The sequence below is a fragment of the Leucopleurus acutus genome, assembly GCF_964270905.1.
Source record: "Leucopleurus acutus genome assembly, chromosome: 2".
In the NCBI taxonomy this organism is placed as follows: Eukaryota; Metazoa; Chordata; class Mammalia; order Artiodactyla; family Delphinidae; genus Leucopleurus; species Leucopleurus acutus.
Genome location: NC_139143.1, coordinates 115,300,529 through 115,328,113, shown reverse-complemented (window position 1 = coordinate 115,328,113; position 27,585 = coordinate 115,300,529). Strand labels below are relative to the sequence as shown.

The window sequence follows — 27,585 nt, the reverse complement described above, 5'->3', positions numbered from 1 at the left end:
ATTATGGGATTTCAATAACTTTGAACATTTATTATGGGATGGTAGAGTTGGTTTTTCTATTGTTTTTAATATTGACCTTTAGTTTGGGGTTTTTTTTTTTTCATTTTTATCAGATGTTATTTTGGGCTTTTTTTTCTTTTTTTAAGGCAAATACTGTGTTCTTGGAACTGTGAATGCACCATATTATGCTGAGTGTTTTAAAATTAAAACACCTCTGGAGTAAGGTTTTTTAACCTACGGTTGCTGGATTAGATTGAGAGGCTCATGAATCCTTTGAAGTTATAGGAAAAGTGAGTGTGTATATTGATAAATGGATGAATAAGAGGGCCATAGGTTTCACTGTATTCTCAAAGTGGTCTGTAACCAACACCCCCACTTCCCAAATTTAACAGGTTTATGGATGTATTAAAAGGGAAATAGATAACTTACAATAACCACAAGTCCAAAATAAACAGGGCTACTAGTAAGCCTGCTAAAACAAATAGATAAGTTCCAGTAGCCTTTTATTTTTAATTAGGAGATCCATTAATTTGAGAAGGGGTCAAGTGGAGATCCAGAGCATATTAACAGCTGCTATAGTCTCTGAGGTAGGCCTGCCAGTTATTCTTGTCGAGATTTGGTGGTAACTGTTTCATTTCTCATCTTTAAACTTCTCATAGGATCAAAGTATATCTTTATGAGAATAGGGAAAGTTGTACATTGAAGTTATGTAGAATATTAATTTAGTCATTACGTAGTTAACAGTTTGATAACTATTATGTTGGGCTCTGGAGTATGAATATTATAAAAGTAGTGTCTTATACGTAGTAGGTACTCAACAGATAATATCCTGCTTTCAAGAGACACACTACCTAAAAAGCAGATCTCATGTATAAATAACTACAATATATAATAGTGGTATGTTCAAGTTACTTAGAAGCACAGTGGAGAAGAATCACTTAACTATCAGAAGAAATAATTAAAGTCTTAGTATAAGACTTGAAGGATGATTTAGAGTTTAAGAAGGAATTACTTTCTAGGGATAGTGATGTGGGTAAGCCCAGTATATACAGGGTAAGGAACTGTGGGATAGAGTGGCTTGCTCTAAGGATGTGCTTTCGTATGGCAATTTCTTATCTGACATACCTGAGGGTAGGTAGGATGCACTTCTAATGGTAACAGTCATCAACTCTAGCAGTTATTTTCAATGAAAGGCCATGCCCTACTGGGGTAACATCTGAATCTGCAGAAAGACACCTTTTATTTGGGAAAAGTCCTTCAGATGAATCCAACAGGACTTTTTCTGTTCCCCACCAGAAGAGCTTTAAGCACATGAAGTATAGTGAGAGGTGTAGCATAATGAAAGACAAACCAGATTATAAAGTACTTTGTACAAAATTAAGCAGTTGAGATTCTATCTTAGAAGGTGTAGGGAGTTGCTGAAAGACTTTTAGCAAAGAAAATACACGATCAGATTTACAGTTTAGAAAGTTCACATCCATCTTCCTCAGACTTGAAGAATTAATTAGAGAGGGTCAAGTCTACAGGCAGCAAGTTTAAGGAGGCTTCTGTGGTAGTCCAGGTTAAACATGCTTAATGCCTTTTGTGACAGCAATGAAAGCAAAGAAGAGAGAGTCAAGCAGTTTTGGTAGAATAAATGTGTGGTGTCTGGATATGAGGAAGAAGGAAGAATTGAAGATGGTTCTTAGATTGGTTATGTGAACAGACTGATGAATGGTGGTACCCTTCACAATGATAGGTAATTCATAATGGGGAGCAAATTTAGTGATAGGTATGATTAACTCAGCTTGGCAGTAGATAGTCCTCTTCAGAACTCTGGTTATTGGATTCTGTATGATAAAATTATTACCCCTGAACATTTTATAGCCAAAGTTGTCTTTTCAAAAGTTAAGTCAGATATTTTCACACGCTTGTTCAAAACCCTCCAGTGGCTTTCTAGCTATTTTAGAACAAAATCCAGAGTCCTTACTGTGATTCTGCAAGTTCATACATGATTTACCCCTGGCTACCTTCCAATCTTATCTTCCAAAACTCTTTCATTCTCTCTCATTACCCTCTAGCCATATTGACTACTTTGCTATCTTTTGGACATACCAAGGACACTTTTACCTCAGGGCCTTTGCATTTACTGTCTCTGCCTAGATAGCTCTTCTCCCAAGTACTTTCATGGCTTTCTCTCTCACTTCATTACAATCTCTACTCAGATGCTGCCACTTCAGCAAGCTCTTCATTACTATCCTATGTAAAATAGCAACCCATGTCTTTCCTTATCCCGTTCACTGCATTACCACTACCTGAAATAACAATCAATTTCTTTATCATCTGTTTTCAACATTAGAATGTAAATTTCATGGCTAAGTAGTACCACTGGTTTTCAGAATAATCTCTGAGGAGTTGATAAGACATGCTGAAGAAATGTTTCCTGTTCATATATTCATATGACAAACTAAGCTATTTATTAATATCTGGGGTTCTTTCTAGCCTCTATCACTTTTTTTTTTCTTTTTTTAAATGCTTCCAAGTCTTTTCTTTTTCCTCATTTGAAAGTACTGGACCATCTATCTAGGCCTCCCTTTCTCAGATCTTCCAAAATTGACATATTCCAGTCTTAACCTATATTAAAAGCTCACAAAATTTTTCTGGATTCCGTCCACTAAAACTGATCCCATCTTCCTGTGAATTTTTCTGTGACTACTTTTAACATTCTGTTACATATAATAATATCTGTATCTCTTCAAACTATAAGTTTTATAGGGTAGCATTCTAACTGATTAATCTTTGTATTTTTACTGGATGTGGCAACATTTAATTCATGCAAAGTAAGCCATAAATATGTAATGGAAAAATAAAGATAATTGGTTTATTTATTTCTGAAAGCTGTGTGTATAGTGTAGTTTATTATTTATAATACCACACTATGACTTTTAAAACAAAAAGTTATTTTTTATAAAGTAAAAAAGTATAATTTGAAAATATAAAATGTACTTGATTTTTATTTATAATTGTAAAATATTGTACATTTGAAATATAATTACTTGTAGAATGTAGTATGCTAATTACTAATAGTTAACGACTTTATCTAGTCTGTTAGTTTGAACCATATGAAATTGCTGTTTTTTTAGTTTAGAATCAGATATTGGCATGTTCATATGGTTCAACCTATATATGTAAAAATCTTCTCATAGTTTTAGCATAAAAGCCAGTATTTCTCTAATATATAAACCAGTTCATATGCTTTGGATCTAGCTTTCCTCTTCAACATATTAGGTGCGCAACACAAAAATCCATTGAATGCCTGAAAACATAAAACTGACAATAAAAATTCATTGAATGCTGGAAAGCATAAGACTGACATGTAGTAACTGTAAATTGCCTGTGATAGGTAATATCCAATGTCAGTTTTAAAAACCTTTATCATACTTTGACATCTATGTACATCTTCCAGAAATATGTGTGGGAAAAATCATTTACTTTTTAAAATGAAATACAAATGCTTTTCCTTGCACGTTGAATTGAAATAGTTAAGAAGGGCATTTCTAAAGAAGTAAATGACAGAACTACTGTCTTTTCGCATAGTGATAAAATAATAAAAGGAGTAGCTTAATTGAAAAGCATATATAAATATTTATACTTTTACAGTAGAACTTCATTGAGATCCTATAATTAATCATTATTTTTATTCCTCTAAAAGAGAACATTTTAATGCCAATCATATGCTAGGCAATATAATTTTAGTTTTATCTAATGCTTACAGAAGCTCTGTATTTTAGAGAATGGTATCCCTGCTTACATAGTTTCTTCAAGAAACCTATTTGTCCCATTAAATTTGTCCCATTAAATTTGAAATACTAACTTTTTCTCTTACTCTAATCTGGTCTCAGAGAAATAGAAAAGTTATTTCATATCTTCAGTTTGATGTTCCTGATACTGGATAACAAGAGGAATTAAAAAGTATTTTTATTTTAAATTTGGAATGTTAATAGGTATATTCATAAAAGCATATCTAATGAGTCATAGACAAACACCAGATTCAAGCTAATGTTCTTAATGGTAAAGCATAATTTTAAAAAAGTATAGTGTGTGTGTGTGTGCTTCATGTTGTAAATGAATATTTAAGGGACTTAGTAAACTATTTAAGCCCAACTCAATGTGAAATCCAAATATTTTATTTAATAAAGAACAAAATCTGACCAGAAACTCTCTTCTAAATGAGTGACCATGGGAACAGGAGAGAAATGAAAGAAAAATTCATAAGTTTGCTAATTGCTTTTTCCTCCACTGTATATAACGTGTTTAACTAGTTATATTGGTGTTTAATGTGATATATATCAGCTCACTTTTTTAATGTGTTGTATTGGTGTTTAATGTGATATATTTCAGCTCGCTATTTTTTCCTCGTATATATTGTCTCTCCCATCACAAGTATCTCCATCCTCCCCTTAATTCAGTGTCATGATGTACTGTGTGTGTTTGATTTATTGATATGATGCTGCACATCTGATGCTTGTCTCTTAGCTAGTAGTTTTGAGTCTTCTGGAGAATATAGGTTGATTGTATGCTATTTTATTTCCAGATTAATACTGACTGCCTCAGTGATAAAAGTAGAGATGCTTAAATAATATGCAAATATTGGTCTTTCTTGTGAATAAGTGCTTCCTAACTTGATGCTTAGTTTTATCATTTCTTTTTTGTGGATTGAAGCCTACTAGACTTTGACAACTAATATAACTAAGTAGGAGATGGCATTAACTTCTGTTACTTTTCTCATGAAACGTTTGAAAAAAATTCTGTTAGTTTTCTGTGGTTGCTGTATCAAATTATCAAAAATTTAGTGGCTTAAAACAACACAAATTTATTACATTACAGTTTCATAATTGAGAAGTCCAAAATGGATTTCACATTCTGGAGGACATAGGAGAAAATTTGTTTCCTTACCCTTTCCATCTTCTAGGGGCTGCCCATATTCCTTAGCTCGTGGCCCTCTTCCTCTGTCTTTGAAGCCAGAAACAGTGGCTCCGGTTCTTCTCATGTGACCTCCTCTTCTGCCCTCTTCTACATTTAAGGACCCTTATGATTACATTGGGTCCATCTGGATAATCCAGGATAACCTCTGTATTTTGAGGTTGGGTGATTAACAACCTCAGTTCCATCTGCTATCTTAATTTCCCTTTCACATGTAAAGTAACATTCACAAGGTTCTGGGGATTGCCACATGGACATCTTTGGGTTGGGTCATTAAATGGTAAGTTTTTTGTGATTCAGTATTACTGGAACTAAACTGGGAGGTAGGACAGTAACATTATTTCACTTATATCAGGACCTTTCTTGAAGTCTTTAGACATGATAGAAGTTTATTCACTATAACTTACTCCCTAACTTTTAACTAATGGAGTTGTTTTTCTTATTTTTCACCCTATCAGTTTGATGCCTTTCAAAATAAATGTATCTACCCCAAGTATATATATTATAGTGCTCACAGTATTCTTTTGACCCTTGTTTTTCACTTGCTGATGTCATTTGATCTTACTTAGAAGTTATAAAAATGGTTTATTTGTCTCTGTAGCTGCTTACCTTTTCAAACTTATTCTTAATAGGATCGGAAACTCCATGGCACAGCTCAACAGCTGCTCCAAGACAGCAAGACAAAAATAGAAGTGATACGAATGCAGATTCTTCAGGCAGTCCAGACCAATGAATTGGCTTTTGATAATGGTGATGGAACAGAGATAAATTGTCATTCTTATTATTATGGGCATGTATAGTGCTAAATAAATTTTAAGGAAAGAAGTGGTGGTTCAAAATTAAGGAGGAGGAGGCATTCTTGAGTTTTTATCTTTGAGTTTTTATCTTTGAGTTTTGATGGCTAAGATGAAAGACTGTATTTTAACATTGTGTCTATTAAGTATTACTTCAGTGTTTATTGACTTTTAAGAACTAACTTTTAATGTTGTAAGAACTTATTTCTTTTTCTTGAGTTTTAATCCCTACGTATTAGAAAGTCAAACAAATGGTTCAATTAAGTTTGTTTTTTTTTTTTGTCCCCCTCTAGCCAAACCTGTCATAAGTCCTCTTGAACTTCGGATGGAAGAATTAAGGCATCATTTTAGGATAGAGTTTGCAGTAGCAGAAGGTGCAAAGAATGTAATGAAATTACTTGGCTCAGGAAAAGTAACAGACAGAAAAGCACTTTCAGAAGTAATTTTAAATAAAAATTTTAACTTAATAAATATGTTAGTCAAAGAATATAACTATTTAAATGACACCATTGTCTTTTCCCTGTTTAAGGCTCAAGCAAGATTTAATGAATCAAGTCAGAAGTTGGACCTTTTGAAGTATTCATTAGAGCAAAGATTAAATGAACTTCCCAAAAATCATCCCAAAAGCAGTATTATTATTGAGGAGCTTTCACTTGTTGCATCACCAACACTAAGTCCACGTCAAAGTATGATATCTACACAAAACCAATACAGTACCCTATCCAAACCAGCAGCACTAACAGGTACGTAGCATATATCATCCTGATTTTTTTTTATTTTTCGTGCATTTTTAATCTACATCTGGTTCTGGTTTAATAAATGAATAAAAATGTGTTTACAGAATTTTTAAATATTGTGGTAAGATACGCATAACAAAATTTATTATTTTAACCATTTTAAAATACACAACTCATAGGCATTTAGTATATCCAAGCTGTTGTATAACTATAACCAGTTTCTAGTTCCAGGGTATTTTCATCACCCCAGAAGGAAACTCAGTACCCATTAAGTAGTCATTCCCGATTCCTCCTTTCCCTTCAACCCCTAGCAATCACTATTGGCTTTCTGTTTCTATAGATTTGTCTATTATAGATGTTTCCTATAAATGGAGTTATATAATTTGTGGCTTTCTGTGTCTGACTTCTTTCACTTTCTGTACTGTTCAAGGTTCTTTCTTCTTGTAACATGTATCAATATTTCATTCCTTTTTATGGCTAAATAATATTCTGTTTTACAGGTATATATCTGGTTTTATTTATCTGTTTGATGGACATTTGGGTCGTTTCTACCTTTTGACTACTGTGAATAGTGTTTCTATGAATATTTGTGTGCAGGTTTTTGTTTGAACACCTGTTTTCAGTTATTTAGGGAATATACCTAGATGTATAATTACTAGGTCATATGGTAATTTTATGTTTATGTTTTTGAGGGACCATCAAACTGTTGTCCATGGGGGCTGCATCATTTCACATTGACAGGGGTTCCAATTTCTCCACATCCTCAACAACACTTGTTATTTCCCCCCTTTTTTTTTTTTATTATTGCCATCCTACTAGGTCCATTATTGACAGTGAGGTAGCGAAGTTTCCAACTATTTTTGTAGACTTTCCTATTTCTCCTTTCAGCTATGTAAATTTTAGCTTCATATATTTTCAGGCTCTGTTAAGTGCATATATGTTTATAATTTTTATATCTTCTAAATGTATTGACTATTTTATCAAAATATAATATCCTTTTTCTCCTGTAACAATTTTGGATTTAAAGTATTTTGTCTGACGTTAGAGTACCCACTCCAGCTCTCTTTTGGTTACTGTTTACATGAATATCTTTTTCTATTCATTCTCATTCAGTTGATTGTGTCTTTGGATCTAAAATGAGTCTCTTTTGGACAGCATATAATTGGATCATAGTTTGGGTTTATTTATGTATTTTAATCCATTCTGCCATTCTCTGCCTTTAATTTGAGCCGTTTAATCCATATGTGTTTAAGATAATTACTGATAAAGTGTAATGCAATTCTGATGCTGACTCCCCAGAGTTAGGTCAAATTTCATAGGTTCATGGCACAGTCCCCCACAAAACTGTCCTCGTTTCAGACACAAGCTGCCAGGTTGGAGTTTCCCCAAACACTCACACTTCTGACCAACTGGCTGCAAACTCAGGGGTTCCTACTACCACCTCATGCTCAGTAATTCCATAGAACAACTCACAGAACTCAGGAAAGCTCTGTATTTACAGTTACAGTTTTCTTACAAAGGCTACAAATTAGGACCAAAGAAGAGACACTTAGGGAGAGATCTGGCAGGGTACCTAAAGTTTCCTTGCTTTCAGCATGCGGCACCCTCTGAGAACATCAATTTGTGTCCCCAGCCAGGAGTCTTACTTTAGCTGTGAGTATTCAGAATTTTTTTTGTGGCTTTATTACATAGGAGTGATTGAATCATTGGCCACTTTGATTGAAGTCAATCTCCAGCCCCCAACCTTTTTCTGAAAGACCAAAGGTCAGGTTGATATGTGGCTCAAAGCATGAGCCCTCTAACTATGTAGTTGGTCTTTATGGTATAGCCAGCGCCCATTCTGGAACTGTGTATGGGCCTACCGAGAGTCACTTTGTTAGCATAAACCCACATGTGGTCTGAGGAGTCCACCGTGAATAAGAAAGATGCTGCTATTACTAGGGAAATTGCAAGGGTTTAAAAGCTCCCTCTTAAGAACCAGGGAAATAAACCAGCCAAATTCATTATTATAGAACAAAGAAGCTTACATCGGCCGTTTTGCTAATTGTTTTCTGTAAGTCTTAATCTTTATTTTCCTGAATTCTTTTGCTTTCTTTTGTGTTTGATTGACTTTTTCTAGTTTACCTTTTTTATTCTCTCCTTGTTTCCTTTTCTGTGTGTGTGTGTGTGTGTGTGTGTGTGTGTTTCAAATCTTTATTGGAGTATAATTGCTTCACAATACCGTGTTAGTTTCTTTTGCACAACAAAGTGAATCAGCCACATGCATACATGTGTCCCCATATCCCCTCCCTCTTGAGCCTCCCTCCCATCCTCCCTATTCCACCTGTCTAGGTCATTGCAAACCACTGAGTCGATCTCCCTGTGCTATGCTGCTGCTTCCCACCAGCCAACTATTTTACATCCGGTAGTGTATATATGTTGATGCTACTCTCACTTCATCCCAGCTTTGCCCTCCCACCCTATGTCATCAAGTCCATTTTCTATGTCTACTTCTTTATTCTTGCCCTGCAACTAGATTCATCAGTACCATTTTTTTTTCTTTTTAGATTCCATAGATATGCATTAGCATATGTTATTTGTTTTTCTCTTTCTGACTTATTTCACTCTGTATGACAGACTCTAGGTCCATCCACCTCACTACATATAACTCAATTTTGTTTCTTTTTATGGCTGAGTAATACTCCATTATATATATGTGCCCGATCTTCTTTATCCATTCATTTGTTGAGAGACATTTAGGTTGGTTCCATGTCTTGGCTGTTGTAAATAATGCTGCAGTGAACATTGTGGTACATGTCTCTTTTTGAATTATGGTTTTCTCAGGGTATATGCCCAGTAGTGGGATTGCTGTTTCATATGGTACTTTTATTTTTAGTTTCTTAAGGAACCTCCATACTGTTCTCCATAGTGGCTGTATCAATTTACATTCCTACCAACAGTGCAGAAGGGTTCTCTTTTCACCACACCCTTTCCAGCATTTATTGCTTCTAGCTTTTTGTTTGTTTTGTTTTGTTTTGTTTTGTTTTGTTTGCGGTACACGGGCCTCTCACTGTTGTGGCCTCTCCCATTGTGGATCACAGGCTCTGGACACGCAGGCTCAGTGGCCATGGCTCACAGGCCTAGCTGCTCCGCGGCATGTGGGATCTTCCCAGACCAGGGCACGAACCCATGTCCCCTACATCGGCAGGCAGACTCTCAACCACTGTGCCACCAGGGAAGCCCGCTTCTGGCTTTTTTGATAATGGCCATTCTGACTGGTGGTTGGTGACACCTCATTGTAGTTTTGATTTTCATTTCTCTAATAATTAGTGGTGTTGAGCATCTTTTCATGTGCCTCTTGGCTATCTGTATGTCTTCCTTGGTGAAATATGTATTTAGTTCTTCTGTCCATTTTTTAATTGGATTGTTTGTTTTTTTGATATTGAGCTCCATTAGCTGTTTGTATATTTTGGAGATTAATCCTTTGTCTGTTGTTTCATTTGCAAATATTTCTCCCATTCTGAAGGTTGTCTTTTTGTCTTATTTATGGTTTCCTTTGCTTTGCAAAAGCTTTTAAGTCCCATTTGTTTATTTTTGTTTTTATTTCTTTTTCTCTAGAAGGTGGGTCAAAAAAGATCTTGCTGTGGTTTATGTCAGAGTGTTTTTTCCCATGTTTTCCTCTAAAAGTTTTATAGTGTCTGGTCTTACATTTAAGTCTTTGATCCACTTTGAGTTTATTTTTGCGTATGGTGTTAGGGAGTGCTCTAATTTCATTCTTTTACATGTAGCTGTCCAGTTTTCCCAGCACCACTTATTGAAGAGGCTGTCTTTTTTCCATTGTATGTTCTTGCCTCCTTTGTCATAAATTAGGTGCCCATATGTATGTGGGTTTATCTCTGGGCATTCTATTCTATTCTACCATTGATCTATATTTCTGTTTTTGTGCCAGTACCATAGTGCCTTGGTTACTATAGCTTTGTGCTATAGTTTGAAGTCAGGGAGCCTAATTCCTCCAGCTCCGTTTTTCTTTCTCAAGATTGCTTTGGCTATTCAGGGTCTTTTGTGTTTCCATACGAATTGTAAGATTTTTTGTTCTAATTCTGTGAAGAATGCCCTTGGTAGTTTGCTAGGGATTGTATCGAATCTGTAGATTGCTTTGGGCAGTATAGTCATTTTCACAGTATTGATTTTTCCAGTCCAAGAACATGATATATTTCTCCATCTGTTTGTGTCATCTTTGATTTCTTTCATCAGTGTTTTATAGTTTTCTGAGTACAAGTCTTTCTCCTCCCTAGGCAGGTTTATTCCTAGGTATTTCATTCATTTTGTTTCAGTGGTAAATGGAAGTGTTTCTTTAATTTCTCTTTCTGATTTTTCATTGTTGGTGTATAGGAATGCCAGAGATTTCTGTGCATTAATTTTGTGTTCTGCAACCTTACCAAATTCATTGATTAGTTCTAATAGTTTTCTGGTGGCATCTTTAGGATCTTCTATGTATAGTATCATGTCATCGGCAAATGGTGACAGTTTTACTTCTTCTTTTCCAATTTGTGTTCCTTTTATTTCTTTCTCTTCTCTGATTGCTGTGGCTAGGACTTCCAAAACTATGCTGAATAAGAGTGGTGAGAGTGGACATCCTTGTCTTGTTCCTGATCCTAGTGGAAATGCTTTCAGTTTTTCACCATTGAGAATGATGCTTGCTGTGGGTTTGTCATATATGACCTTTATTTTGTTGAGGTACATTCCCCTAATGCCCATTTTCTGGAGAACTTTTATCATAAATGAGTGTTGAATTTTGTCAAAAGCTTTTTGTGCATCCATTGAGATGATCATATGTTTTTTATTCCTTAATTTGTTAATGTGGTGTATAACATTGATTGATTTGCATATATTGAAGAATCCTTGCATCCCTGGGATAAATCCCACTTGATCATGGTGTAAGATCCTTTTAATGTGCTGTTGGATTCTTTTTTTTTTTTTTTTTTAAGTGGCAGTAAAAAATATATGTGGTCAACATTGTTACTTTCACTTGCAAATAAAAGAGTTGGGATGTATAGAAACCTGTACTTAACTTTTTATCAAGAGTACTTATCATCAAATTACTCCCATCCAGGCTTCTGCAGGTCTGGAATTTTCTTTCCACTGGATAGGAGTATGTGGTGGGAATTCCAGTTAACATTTTTATTAAAAAAAAAAAAAAAAGAATCAGCATAGTCAAGTTGTCTTAGTGTTAAGGATTTCTGTTTGCTAGTATTATGATTATCAGTGATATTGGTCTATAATTTTATTTTTTTGTGATGTCTTTTTCTGGTTTTAGTATCAGGGTGATGGTGGCTTTGTAGAATGAATTTGGGCGTGTTCCTTCCTCTGCAATATTTTGGAAGAGTTTGAGAAGGATCAGTGTTAGCTGTTCTCTAAATGTTTGATAGAATTCACCTGTGAAGCCATCTGGTCCTGGACTGTTGTTTGCTGGAAGATTTTTAATTACGGTTTCAATTTCATTACTTGTGATAGGTCTGTTTATATTTTCTAATTCTTCCTGGTTCAGTCATGGAAAATTGTACCTTCCTAAGAATTTGTCCATTTCTTCATGGTTGTCCATTTTTTTGGCGTATAGTTGTTTGTAGTAGTCTCTTATAATCCTTTGTATTTCTGTGGTATCAGTTGTGATTTCTCCTTTTTCATTTCTAATTTTATTGGTTTGTGTCCTCTCTCTTTTTCTTCATGAGTCTGGCTAAGGGTTTATCAATTTTGTTTATCTTCTCAAAGAACCAGCTTTTAGTTTTATTGATTTTTGCTATTGTTTTATTCGTTTCTATTTCATTTATTTCTGCTCTGATCTTTATGATTTCTTTCCTTTTACTGACTTTGGGTTTTCTTTGTTCTTCTTTCTCTATTTGTTTTAAGTGTAGGGTTAGATTGTTTGAGATTTTTCTTGTTTACTGAGGTGAGATCGAATTGCTATATAAACTTCCCTCTTAGAACTAACTGCTTTTGCTGTGTCCCATAAGTTTTGGGTCATCATGTTTTCATTGTCATTTGTTTCTATGCATTTTTAAATTTATTCTTTGATTTCTTTGGTGATCTCTTGGTTATTTAGTAGCGCACTGTTTAGCCTCCATATATTTGTGTTTTTTCCAGGTTTTTTTTCCTGTAATTGATTTCCAATCTCATAGCGCTGTGGTCAGAAAAGATGCTTGATATGATTTCAATTTTCTTAAATTTTGCGAGGCTTGATTTGTGACCCAAGATGTGATCTGTCCTGGAAAATGTTCCATGTTCACTGAAGAAGAAAGTGTATTCTGCCACTTTTGGGTGGAATGTTCTATAAATATCAATTAGATCCACCTGGTCTATTGTGTCATTTAAAGCTTGTGTTTCCTTATTTATTTTCTGTTTGGATGATCTGTCCATTGGTGTAAGTGGGGTGTTAAAGTACCCTGCTGTTATTGTGTTACTGTCGATTTCTCCTTTCATGGTTGTTAGCATTTGCCTTATGTATTGAGGTGCTCCTATGTTGGGTGCATAAACATTTATAATTGTTATATCTTCTTCTTGGATTTATCCTTTGATCTTTATGTAGTGTCCCTCCTTTTCTCTTGTAACAGTCTTTATCTTAAAGTCTATTTTATCTAATATGAGTATTGCTACTCCAGCTTGCTTTTGATTTCCATTTGTATGGAATATCTTTTTCCATCCCTTCACTTTTAGTCTGTATGAATCCCTAGGTCTGAAGTGGGTCTCTTGTAGACAACATATATATGGGTCTTGTTATTGTATCCATTCACCCAGTCTGTGTCTTTTGGTTGGGGCATTTAATCCATTTACATTCAAGATTATTATCGATATGTGTGTTCCTATTACTGTTTTCTTAATTGTTTTGGGTTTGTTTCTGTGGGTCTTTTTCTTTTGTGTTTCCCACCTAGAGAAGTTTCTTTAGCATTTGTTGTAAAGCTGGTTTGCTGGTGCTGAATTCTCTTAGCTTTTTTTTTCTCTCAAAAGCTTTTGACTTTTCCATCAAATCTGAATGAGATCCTTGCTGGGTAGAGTAATTTTGGTTGTAGGTTTTTTCTCTTTCATCACTTTAAGTGTATCATGCCTGTCCCTTCTGGCCTGCAGAGTTTCCACTGAAAAATAAGTTGATAACCTTTTGGGGATTCCTTGTATATGTTATTTGTTTTTCTTCCCTTACTGCTTTTAATATTTTTTCTTTGAATTTAATTTTTGTTAGTTTGATTAATATGTGTCTTGGTGTGTTTTTCCTAGGGTTTATCTTGTATGGGACTCTCTGTGCTTCCTGGACTTGGGTGACTATTTCCTTTCCCATGTTAGGGAAGTTTCCCACTATAATCTCTTCAAATATTTTCTCAGACCCTTTCTTTTTCTTTTCTTCTTCTGGGACCCCTATAATTCGAATGTTGGTGCGTTTAATGTTGTCCCAGAGGTCTGTGAGACTGTCCTCAAGTCTTTTCATTTCTTTTTCTTTATTCTGCTCCTTGGTAGTTATTTCAACTGTTTTGTCTTCCATCTCACTTATTTGTTCTTCTGCCTCCGTTATTCTGTTACTGATTCCTTCTAATGTATTTTTCATTTCAGTTATTGTGTTATTCATCTCGGTGTGTTTGTTGTTTAGTTCTTCTAGATCTTTGTTAAACATTTCTTGTAGTTTCTCAATCCATGCCTCCATTCTATTTCTAAGATTCTGGATCATCTTTACTATCATTACTCTGAATTCTTTTTCGGGTAAGTTGCTTATTTTCTCTTAATTTATTTGGTCTTGTAGGTTTTTACCTTACTCCTTCATTTGTGACATATTTTTTTGGCATCTCATTTTTTTATTATTATTATTAGTGGGATTGTGTTCCTGTCTTACTGGTTATTTGGCCTGAGGCTTCCAACGCTGGAGTAGGCTATTGGGTAGAGCCGGGTCTTGGTGTTGAGATGAGGATCTCTATGAGACCTCACTCTGATGAATATGCCCTGGTGTCTGAGGTTCTCTGTTTGTCCAGTGGTTTGGACTCAGAGCTCCCACTGCAGGAGCTTCCACTCGACCCTGGGCTCGCAAATCAAGATCCTGCAAGCTGTGTGGGGTGGCAAAAAATAAAAAAAGTAACAAAGTAAAAAATAAAATTAGACTATGAAACTAACAGATATGTTATTAGAAAGAATGTAAAAATAAAAATATAGATGAATCAACACCCAGAAGGTACATCAGTACCACAATCATAAAAAAGAGGAGGAGGGAAAAGAAATAAAAAAAGGGGTGGGGGGCGTGGGAGGCCTTGGCTGTGGAGAGTGGGGCCTAGGCAAGGGTGAGGTTTGGGCAGTGGGTGGGGCCAATGCTCAGGACCCAAAGGGCTAGAAAAGGCCCTGGGGGCTGTGGGGGGTAGAGCTTAGGTTCAAGGAACAGAAGGGGCCCAGGTATGTCCCCCACCCCTGGCCTCAGAGGTCAGGGCACCTCACCGGGGAGCCCAACAGGCTTCCTGCTCGAGTGGGCAGGACAAACGCCCTCTCCTCTCCTGCTCCTCCAGTCTGGAGTCTGGGAGGGCCCCTCCCGCTTGCCTCTCCTGATCCCCCCATCCTCCCTCCTATGCCCCCAAGGACCCACATAGCCTGGAGGGGCCCTGGAGGGCAGGTGATTGGCCTGGGAGTTCAGCAGGCTCCCCAAACCTGAGTGGGCTGGCCAATTGCCCTCCCTCTTCTCCCGCTCCTCCCAAAGGGCACCTCCTGCCTTCTTTTCCTTTCCTCCCCTTGGCCTCCTTCCTATGCCCCCAAGGACCCAGGCAACCTGGAGGGGGCTTTGAGGGCAGGGGATTGGCCTGGGAGCTCAGCAGGCTCCCGGGGCCCCAGTGGGCAGGGCAATCGCCCTCCTCCCCTCACCCACTCCTCCCAGGGTGCCACTCCCACCTGCCTCTCCTAATCTCCCCAGCCTCCTTCCTATGCCCCCAGGACCCACATTGCCTGTATGGGGCTTTGGAGGTGGGGGAACCGGCCTGCCTCTCCTGATCTCCCCGGCCTCAGGAGGGCTGATCTTGTCTGGCCTCCACTTCTTCTCTCCCCTTGGTCCCCCTACGTCCTACCAGTTCACTCTGGGGTTCCTCCCATGTCCTTGGGGGTCAGAGTCCCCCACCAGCGACTGGCAGGCACCCTAGTTGTGGGAAGACGCTAACTCTGTGTCTTCCCACAATGCCATCTTGACTTCTTCCCCCTTTTCTGTGTATTTTTAAATTACTTTCTTAGTGGTTACTCTAATGGTTACAGTTAACAACCTAAATTTATCACAGTAGCCTACAAAAGCTCTGCTCCTATACAGCTGTGCCTCCCCATCGTTATATTTTTGTTGACACAGATTATGTCTTTATACATTGTGTGCCCTTTATATTATATTATTATATATTAGATTATAATCATTGTTGTATGCATTTGTTTTTTAAGTCATACAGGAAACAAAGTTACAAATTGAAAATATAGTAATACTGGCTTTTTAATTTACCTAGTTAGTTTTACTGGTGTTATTTTTTCTGTGATTTCAAGTTACTGTCTAGTGTCCTGTCATTTCAATCTGGTTGACTTGTTTTAGCATTTCTTCTAGGAAGGTCTACTAGTGATAAGCTCCCTTAACTTTTGGGAATCGCTTATTTTCTTCATTTTTGAAGGTTAGTTTTGCATGTATAGAATTCGTTGACAAGCTTTTTTCTTTCAGCATTCTAAAAATTTCCTCCCAGTCCCTCCAGGCCTTTATGCTGTCTGATGAAGAATCAACTTTTAAACTTATTGAGGATTCTTTCTAAGTGACGAGTTGCTTCTCTCTTGCTGCTTTCAATATTCCCTTTTGTCTTTGGTTTTCACAATTTGATTATAATGCATCTCAGAATGGTAATTTCTTTTGAGTTTTTTTACTTGAATTCTTTGAGCTTCTTGATGTGCAGATTCATGTCATTAATCAGATTTGGGAAGTTTTCTGCCATCATTTCTTCACATATTCTTTCTGCCATTTTCTCTCTTCTCTCCTTCTGAGATCCCCATAATGTGTATTTTTGTAGTCTTTATGGTATCCCAGAAATCGCCTAGTCTCTGGTTTTTTTTGTTTATTTGTTTGTGTAGAACAAATGTTTATTGATGTACAGACATTTTGAGGGGGGCTCAGAGACAGATGTAAACACAGAAACAAGCATCAGCTTTCATGAATATCAAATATTATGAAGCAGAGACAAGCAGCAGAACTCAGGGAGTCCTCCCACCAGCAACTTCCCATGAGCCTGTTCATAAACATGAACACCAAGATCTCTCCCAAAACCTATCTTTAGTAGAGCTCAAAGAGAAGTTCTCATGAAGTCTCTTAACATATTAAGCCAGGTATCAAATTGGTTAGGTCGATTGCAAATCATTTTTAAGTCTGTTGAGTTTTACCTTCTGTTTGCTTTGCTTTGTCTTGTTTTTAATTAGTAGCATACACATTTAGTTTTATGTCTTACTGATCAACTTACTCTTATCATTATAAATATTTCCTTTTATCTCTGAAAATAGGCTTACAGTTTACTTTGTCTGATATTAGTAGAGCCATACTATCCTTTTTATGCCTAAGGTTAACCTAATGAAGTTTTCCATCCTTTTATTTTCAACCTGTTTGTTCTTTTCTACTTAAAGTGATATATTTTATGTACATCATATAGCTGTCTCTTTTTATCTAACCTGAAAATCTAATTGAAGTTGTTAGTCTTATATTTTTTAACAGCTTTATTTGTATACATAAACTGCACGTATCTGATATGTACAATTTGATAACTTTTGTCATATCAACCCTCAAAAGTTTCCATGTACCCTTTATAAACTGTCCTTTTAATATTATTTTTGATATTTATTTAACTCTTCAATTCTTGATGTTTGAATTGCATTTACTCTTTTTCTCTGTTCATCCTTTCCTTCTCTTTGTAGTTGTTTTTGAAGCAAATAGTTCCATTATTCCTTTTCATGTCCCATAACAGTGTTTTAATTACGCCTGTGCATGTGTGTGGTGTGTTTATTGCTTACTTTAGAGATTCAAGTATGCATATTGAACTTATTACAGTCTGTGATCACAGTGTACTCTCTTACTTCCAAATCTGTTTAAAAATTTTATGGAGAAATATTTGCAAATTCTTCCACTTCACCCTGTTTATCCTCATTGTAATATATTTTACTTCTACCTGTGCCTTAATCTGCAGCTGACCCTTGAACAACACTGGGGTTAGGAGCACCAACCTTCTGTGCAGTCACAAATCTGTATATAACTTCACAGTCAGCCCTCCATGTCTGTGGACTCAACCAGCTGTGGATCATACAGTACTGTAGTTATGTATGTAGTGAAAAAAAATTCATGTATAAGTGGACCTGCACAGTTCAAACCCATGTTGTTCAAGGTTCCACTGTACATCTTCTAGTGTTGTTTTTACTTAAAGAGCTAAGAACTTTAAGGATATACATGATCCGTGGTTAATTGAATCTGTGAGTATGGGATTACAGATATGGAGAACCTACTGTTAAGTTACATGTGGATTTTCGACTGCAAGAAGGGTCAGTTCCCCTAACCCCCACATTATTCAAGGGTCAACTCTAATTTACTTCGTTACAAAGTATTTTTCCAAAAACAAAACAAAACATTGTTCTTTATATCTAATGGCTCATTTATCCTTACTGTTATTCTTCACTTATTCTTGTTGTACTTGAGATTTCCTGTTAGAATTTTCCTTTAGCCCTTAGCCATTTCTTTTAGCATTTATTGTAGTGAAGATGTGGTAGAGTCTAATTTTTCCACTTTTTTCTTGTTTATTTCATCTTCATTTTTAAAGAATATTGTCGGTAGAAAACCTTTATAGGTGTTTTTTTTCCTTTCAGCTCTTTAAAAATGTGATTTCATTGTCTTCTAGCTTTCCTCTTTGTATTGGGCTGGCCAAAAGTTTTGTTTGTTTTTTTCCATAAGATGGCTCTAGTAGCACTTAGTTGTCGTTAACTTCATTCAAAACAATTTTGTTAGCTTGTATGTACAGCTGTTATTATCAGCCTGCATTTTAAAAACGACTTATCAAAATTGGTGAATTTTTGTGTAGCCATTTTAATATTGAAGATGGAAGAAAAAAACAACATTTTTGGCATATTATCCTTTATTATTTCAAGAAAGGTTAAAACACAACTGAAATGCCAGTGCGGTGTATGGAGAAGGTGCTGTGACTGATGAAACATGTCAAAAATGGTCTGCAAAATTTCATGCTGGAGATTTCTCACTGGATGATGCTCCATGGTCAGGTAGACCAGTTGAAGTTGATAGCGATCAAATCGAGACATTAATTGAGAAGAATCAACGTTATACCACACGGGAGATACCCAACATACTCAAAGTAACCAAATAAAGTGTTGACAATCATTTGCACCAGCTTGGTTATGTGAATTGCTTTGATGTTTGGGTTCCACATAAGTTAAACAAAAAACCCCTTCTTGACCATATTTCTGCCTGCAATTCTCTACTTAAACGTAATGAAAGTGTTCCATGTTTAAAACAAATTGTGATGGGCGATGAAGAGTGGATGTGTACAATAATGTGGAACAGAAGACATCATGGGGCAAGCAAAATGAACCACTACCAACCACACCAAAGGCTAGTCTTCATCCAAAGAAGGTGATGTTGTATATATGGTAGGATTAGAAGGGAGTCCTCTATTATGAGCTTCTTCCAGAAAACTAAATGATTAATTCCAGCAAGTACTGCTCCAGTTAGACCAACTGAAAGCAGCACTTGATGAAAAGTGTCCAGAATTAGTCAACAGAAAACACCATGGTCTTCCATCAGGATAATGCAAGACCGCATGTTTCTTTGATGACCAGGCAGAAACTGTTACAGCTTGGCTGGGAAGTTCTGATTCATCTGCTGTATTCACCAGATGTTGCACCTTCATATTTCCATTTATTTAGGTCTTCACAAAATTCTCTTAATGGAAAAAAATTTCAATTCCCTGGAAGACTGTAAAAGGTACCTGGAACAGTTCTTTGCTCAAAAAGATAAAACATTTTGGGAAGATGGAATTATGAAGTTGCCTGAAAAATGGCAGAAGGTAGTGGAACAAAAGGGTGAATATGTTGTTCAATAAAGTTCTTGGTGAAAGTGTGAAATGTGTCTTTTATTTTTATTTAAAAACCGAAGGCACTTTTTGGCCAACCCAATATTATGAGAAGTCAGCTGTAGTTCCTATCAATGTTTCCCTTCATGTAATGTCCCTCATTCCCCAATTATTGAAGTAACATAGAATTACATTGAATTTTCTTCATTTTTTTTCTTTCTGTTCCTAAGACTGGATACTTCAGTTCAACTATCTTTAAGTTTTCTTATTCTTCTGGATGCTCAAATCTGCTGTTGAACATCTCTAGTAAACTTTTAAAATTCCAGTTAGCATACTTTTCAACTCCAGGATTTCTATTTGGTTCTTATTTATAAATTCTCTATCTTTATTAATATTCCCTATTTGTTGAAATACTATTCTGTCTTTTTCCTTTTGGTTTCTTTTAGGTCTTTGACCACATATAAGCTTTGACCATATGTAAGACAGTGGGTATAGAGTCTTTGTCTAGTAAATCCAATGTCTTCCTGAAGGATGGTTTCTGTGAATTTCTGCTTTTCTTGTGAATTGGCCATACTCTCTTATTTCTGTGCTTGCCTCATAATTTTTTATTGAAAGCTGGATATGTTGAGTATTATAATGTGTAACTGGAAGATACTCCCCTTTTCTATAATTTCTTATTGCTCTTTGAAACAGGGTGTAGTTGTTTAGTGACTTTATTTGCTAAAGACTGTATTTTTTGTCATGTGTGGTCACTGAAGTCTCCATTAAGTTAGTGGTCAACTAGTGTTTTGACAGACTTTTTTTTTTTCTTTAATTGGAGTATAATTGCTTTACAATGTTGTGTTAGTTTCTGCTGTAAAACAAAGTGAATCAGCTATATGTATACATATATCCGCTCACTCTTGGACTTCCCTTCCCCCCTCCCCCCCATCCCACCCATCTAGGTCATCACAGAGCACCGAACTGAGCTTCCTGTGCTATACTGCAGGTCCCCACTAGCTATCTATTTTACACATGGTAGTGTATTTATGTCAAACCTCATCTCCCAATTCATCCCACCTTCCCCTTCCCCCTCTGTGTCCACACGTCCATTCTCTATGTCTGCATCTCTATTTCTGCCTTGCAGAAATAGATTCATCTGTACCATTTTTCTATGTTCCACATATATGCATTAATATACGATATTTGTTTTTCTCTTTCTGACTGACTTTACTCTGTATGACAGACTCTGGGTCCATCCACATCTCTACAAATGACCCAATTTGGTTCCTTTTGATGGCTGAGTAATATTCCATTGTATATATGTACCACATCTTTATCCATTCATCTGTTGATGGGCATTTAGGTTGTTTCAGTGTCCTGGCTATTGTAAATAGTGCTGCAGTGAACATTGGGGTACATGTGTCTTTCTGAATTGTGGTTTTCTCAGGGTATATGCCCAGTAGTGGGATTGCTGGGTCATATGGTAGTTCTATTTTTAGTTTTTTAAGGGACCTCCATGCTGTTCTCCATAGTGGCTGTATCAGTTTACATTCCCGCCAATAATGCAAGAGGGTTCCCTTTTCTCCGCACCCTCTCCAGCATTTATTGTTTGTAGATTTTTTGATAATGGCCATTCTGACCAATGTGAGGTGATACCTTATTGTAATTTTGACTTGCATTTCTCTAATAATTAGTGGTGTTGAGCATCTATCTATTCATGTGCCTCTTGGCCATCTGTATGTTTTCTTTGGAGAAATGTCTATTTAGGTCTCTGCCCATTTTTTGATTGCGTTGCTTGTTTTTCTTGATATTGAGCTGCATGAGCTGTTTGTATATTTTGGAGATTAATCCTTTGTCAGTTGCTTCATTTGCAAATATTTTCTCCCATTCTGAGGGTTGTCTTTTCATCTTGTTTATGGTTTCCTTTGCTGTGCAAAAGCTTTTAAGTTTAATTAGGTCCCATTTGTTTATTTTTATTACTCTAGGAGGTGGGTCAGAAAAGATCTTGCTGTGATTTGAGTGTTTCAAACACTTCAAAACACTTCAAAGAGTGTTTTTCCTGTGTTTTCCTCTAAGAGTTTTATAGTCTCCAGCCTTACATTTAGGTCTTTAATCCATTTTGAGTTTATTTTTGTGTATGGTGTTAGGTAGTGTTCTAATTTCATTCTTTTACATGTAGTTATCCAGTTTCCCCAACACCACTTATTGAAGAGACTGTCTTTTCTCCATTGTATAGTCTTGCTTCCTTTGTCATAGATTAGGTGACCATGGGTGTGTGGGTTTATCTCTGGATTTTCTATCCTGTACCATTGATCTATATTTCTGTTTCTGTACCAGTACCATACTGTCTTGATTACTATACTTGTAGCATAGGCTGAAGTCAGGGAGCCTGATTCCTCCAGCTCCGTTTTTCTTTCTCAAGATTGCTTTGGCTATTCGGGGTCTTTTGTGTTTCCATACAAATTGTATAATTGTTTGTTCTAGTTCTGGGGAAAATGCCCTTGGTAATTTGATAGGGATTGCATTGAATCTGTAGATTGCTCTGGGTAGTGTAATAATTTTCACAGTATTGATTCTTTCAATCCAAAAACATGGTATATCTCTCCACCTATTTGTATCATCTTTAATTTCTTTCATCAGTGTTTTATAGTTTTCCGAGTACAGGTCTTTTGCCTCCTTAGGTAGGTTTATTCCTAGGTATTTTATTATTTTTGTTGTGATGGTAAATGGGATTGTTTCCATAATTTCTCTTTCTGATCTTTCATTGTTAACGTATAGGAATGCAAGAGATTTCTTGCCTTAATTTTGTATCCTGCAGCTTTACCAAATTCATGGATTAGCTCTAGTTTTCTGGTGGCATCTTTAGGATTTTCTATGTATAGTATCATGTCATCTGCAAACAGTCACAGTTTTACTTCTTTTCCAATATGTATTCCTTTTATTTCTTTTTCTTCTCTGATTGCTGTGGCTAGGACTTCCAAATGCCTGCAAGCAGAAAGAAAATTTGCCATGTTTGCAGCTGAATTCTGTGTTTGTGTGCCAAGGCATACCTTCAGCATTCACCCAGGCATTTTGTAACTCTGCCTTTGCTTGCACAGAGCTTGAAGATCTGCCAGATGTGAGAGCTTAGGGCCTTTTCAGATCTCTTCTGAGGATGTCTCCTTTTGCATCTAGCCTTCTAGTTTTCCAGTAACACGTGGAAACATTGCAAAGCTCTTATTCCTTAAAACAGTTTACTCCCTAGCTTTTCGCCAAGACTCTAGGATGTCTATTAAACAATATAGACAACTGATATCCTTTGCTCCTGGCTTCAGTGGTTGTTTCATTTGCCTTTAAATGCCCTCCACTTAGCTATTTCTCTGTCCTGAGAGATTTCTTAGGTGAAAAAAAGATAAACCCTTTCTGTTAGTCCTTCAGGGAGCCTTCAGAGAGGTCAAAGCAGGCATCCACAGTTCTTTGAGTATGAAGTCTTCTCTGCTCCCTCTGGCACTGGGACCCTGTACCAGGAATGCAGCCTACTATCTTCAGGACTATCACCAAACCATTAGGGGTTGGGGGGAGGAGGGATGAAGCAAAGATAAAGTAAAATGCCAGAAAGCTCTCCTACCAAGTATTCATTGCATTTTTTGATCAAGCATTTGTTTGGTTGCAGTAAACCTTTGTTTCCCAGATTTTTGTTCAAGTTGATTAGAAGTAGTTTCCCGGTTTTATTTGTTTGTTTTCCTGTGTTTCTGTGGAGAAACTGCCTTTGGAGTTTGCAACTGTAGCATTTTCTTACCATTACCTACAAAGGTTTTTATGGCCCATGTGAATGTGGCATATTTTTGATACACAGGCCTCCCTCTTCTCCAGGAATCCTTAAATTATCTTATCAATATGAATGTCAGAGAGGGCTTTACCTTAAAAACAATCGTCATTAAATATTTTGAGGATATGGAAGTGTTCTTCAGAATTGCATAGCATACTATCACATTTTAGTACTTTTGGGTACCATTAATCAGCTTTATATTATGGCAGACTTTTACATTCAACCTTGAAGGAGAAATTTACAGTTGAACAATGCTGTTGCCACTATTAAGATCAGTTTAAATCTGCAGTTACCAAATTGAGTTCCTAAATCTGAGGTACCCTGGGATGCCAAAATGAATTCACGAGGGTACAACAGGATATTTTAAGTTTTTGAGGGAAACACAGTATTACTTCACTTCCTACCATCATCATTAATCTACTGGCTTCAAGGTAGTTGGAGTTTCAGCATTAGGTTGAATGACATGCCTTCTGATTATGTCACATATTGATGAAGCTGGGTGTTCCTGGTTTTTCCTTCACTGCTATAATGATAAATACTATGGGAAATCAATGTGGAATAGAAGATAAGGGTGGCACTTTCAAATCTAATCCCAAAGTTTGATAAGTTACACAGTGCCCAATAGATACACACATCTCATTAGGAAGTGATCATGGTTATTGAAGAATGAAATAAGATTACTTTTTTCTTTCAAATTACATGTATTATTTTTCAAATAGTTATTAATTTGTTACAATATCTTATGAAACAGAACTGTTAGGTACATTGTTCAGACTAGAAGCACAATGAAAAAATTGAGACATTAGGGTATTATGAAACGAGAAAGCTTGGGAACCTCTGTTCTAAATTCTCCATTGTATTTTAAATATTTATTATTTAAAGCATTTATCTTATGAGGTATCACCTCACACTCGTCGGAATGGCCATCATCCAAAAAATCCATAAGCAGTTAATGCTGGAGAGGGTGTGGAGAAAAAGGAACCCTCCTACATTGTTGGTGGGAATGTAAACTGGTACAGCCACTATGGAAAACAGTATGGAGATTCCTTAAAAAACTGAAAATAGAGCTACCATATGATCCAGCAATCCCACTGCTGGGCATATATCTGGAGAAAACCATAATTCAAAAGATACATGCACCACAATATTCACTGCAGCACTATTTACAATAGCCAGGACATGGAAGGAACCTAAATGTCCATCAACAGAGGAATGGATAAAGAAGATGTGGTCCATATGTACGGTGGAATATTACTCAGCCATAAAAAAAGAACGAAGTAATGCCATTTGCAGTGACATGGATGGACCAAGAGATTGTCATATTGAGTGAAGTAAATCAGACAGAGAAAGACAAATATCATGATATTGCTTATATGAGGAATCTAAACAAAGGGTACAAATGAACTTATCTACCAAACAAATAGAGTTACAGACGTAGAAAACAAACTTATGGTTACTGGGGGAAAGGGGGAGTAGGGATAAATTGGCAGATTGGGACTGACATATACACACTACTATATATAAAATAGATAACTAATAAGGACTTACTGTATAGCACAGGGAACTCTACTCAGTACTCTATAATGGCCTATATGGGAAAAGAATCCAAAAAGAGTGGATATATGTATATGTATAGCTGATTCATTTTGTTGTACACCTGAAATTAATACAACATTTTAAATCAACTGTACTCCAATTAAAAAATAAGTAAATAAAATAAAGCATTTATGTTTCCAGCCACATCTTCTATAACTCCTACCATGAATCTTCTATTACAATTAATCTGGTTAGTGCAGAGTGCCTATTTAATGTCTTTGACTTATTATCCATTTCTTACTATTATTTTTTTAAATCAAAACTGGGATATAGACCTATGAAGACCTTGTCGTCTACCTACATGTAATCTTAACCCCTATCACAAGATACTTTATACACTCAGTAGATATTTGGTAAATGTCATTTGATAATAAGGCAGGGACTGTACATCCAAGTTTCACTCAGGGCTGAACATGTTTTTAATATTCAAGAATTTCAGAATGATCTATTGGTTAAAATATCGTTGTTACTTTAGAAAAGTAATAAAGCCGCATTTTTGAAAATCAGCTGATATGGCTGGAAATTATTTTCCTTTTCTATTCTGGTTGGCTGCTCTTCCCAACTCTTTAACCTCTTTTTAGTTCTCTCTTTCCTTGTTCTTCATTCCCTTAATGAACTTTACTCATAGTGATTTAAATCACCAGTCTAAAAGTAAGTATCTTATAATTCTTAAGATATTTTTTTTTTAAATTCCTTTAAAAATTTAAAAAAATTTTTTTTAAAATTCCTTTATCTACCAGACCTTAAACTAAATATGGAGTTAACTAGGAAGAGAAATAGTAGTGGTATTAATAAAGGATTAGACATGATAAAGTGTTAGCATAGATAAGTAGTAGGAGTATTTACTGGCCTGAGTTTTTACTGTATGCTATTATTTGTGGTTTATCTCATTTATACTCTGGTTTCTTTCGTGGTTGTATGATTATAATACTAAAATTTGCAAATTACTTTGATATAAAGTATAATTTAATTTTTAGTCCAAATTTTGAGACATTTACTAGTTTTTATAAAAGAAGATTCCTCAGAATTAAAGAAAAGTTAATTGTACCAAGATGAAATACTGAATTAGTAAAATTGATATAAAACAGTTTTTCCAGAAAGTTAAAAGAAATAAAAAAGTATTTAGTCCTAATGGAATTTTAGCTATTGCTTATGAATACAAACATTTATTTTTTGGATTTGCTTGTTTTTAAAATTTCATATTATGGGTCATAAAAGTAAAAAATGTAATTTTAAGCCACTTCTTACATGGTTATATGCAATAGCAATTGTGTCACCTCATAAAAGAAAGAAACTTCTAGATACTTAATAAAGATCTTAAATCCCTCCAGGTTTTATTCCAAATGAAAGCAGGTGTTGAACATTGTCATCTCCTAATACATTGAAATTACTAAAATCTTTAATAAGCTATATGCTACCGGGGTTTGAAGTAGTAACCAGATGTTTACAGTTTTCCCAGGATGACTTTTACATCTGAGCATTTACAGTGGAAATGAACTAAGTTTGCTACCTTAACAACAACAAAAAAACAAATAAAACACACAGACACAAGTTGCTTCTTTTGAACCAGAATTGAAATGATTTCCGTTATACTTAATCTGCCTTAATACTTTACAGTAAGATAAGATTTCCATAGCCTAACCAAACGTAAGATTGAAGTTTCCCCTCATGTTTAGAATCCTTATTGGGACATAATTTATACACTATAGTATATAAATTTTCACCGATTTTAAGTATAGTTCTAAATTTTTAGGAAATACATATACTTGAGCCACCATTATCAATATCCAGTTTTTAGAACATGTTTTATTGCACATATTTAAAGTGTATAATTTGACAAGTTTTGTCATCTATTTAAAGTCTTGAAACTATTACCACAATCAAGATAATTATATCCATCATCCCCAAAAGTATCCTCATGTGCCTCTATGTAATCTCTCTTTCTTGCTCTTCTCATGCTTTCCTTCCCCACACCTGTCCCCAGGCAATCACTGGCTTGTTTCTGTCACTAGATATTAGTTTTCACTTTGTAGAATTGTATATAAATTGAATCATACAGTGCATACTCTTTTTTTTGTTGGGGGTGGGAATCTGGCCATTTCACTCTGAATAATTATTTTGATATTTGTCTATGTTGCATGTATCAGTAGTTCTTTTCTGTTTATTATTGGTAGTATTCAGTTGTGTGAATATACCATAACTAGTTTATCCATTCACCTGTGATTGATACTTGGGTTGTTTCCATTTTGTACTTTTTTCAAATATAGCTGCTAATAAGATCCCTGTATAGTTTTTGTGTAAACATAGATTTCACTTCACTGGGATAAATACTTAGGAATTGTGTGGATGGATCACATGGTAATTTGCTGATAATGGGTTCTTTATCCATTTTTATATTTGAAAAAGCTTCATTTTTGAAAGAAATTTTCAGTAGACTTAGAATTTTAAGTTCATGGTTTGTTTCCTCAGTACTTTAAAGATATTGCTTCTCTGTCTTGCTTTCATTGTTGCTAATGAGAAATCTGCTGCTGTCCTAATCTTATATGTACATGTCATTTTTTCTGGCTGCTTTTAATACTTTCTCTTATTGTTTGTTTTGAGAAATTTGATTATGTTATGCTTTGGTGTAATTTACT

The 27,585-nt window shown here is 35.7% G+C and overlaps 1 protein-coding gene across 2 annotated transcripts in view; it reads left to right on the top strand.

Annotated features, from left to right (window-relative positions):
• Positions 1 to 27,585, top strand: part of PKN2 (protein kinase N2) — a 129,161-nt gene that overhangs the window by 57,686 nt on the left and 43,890 nt on the right. The window contains exons 4-6 of one of the 2 annotated variants that reach the window (XM_082832737.1): positions 5,595 to 5,712; positions 6,050 to 6,195; positions 6,286 to 6,499. In XM_082832737.1, the coding sequence (XP_082688863.1) occupies positions 5,595 to 5,712; positions 6,050 to 6,195; positions 6,286 to 6,499 (478 nt within the window). Of the gene's footprint in view, positions 1 to 5,594; positions 5,713 to 6,049; positions 6,500 to 27,585 lie in introns of both variants that reach the window. The other variant, XM_082832736.1, reaches the window with a different exon arrangement.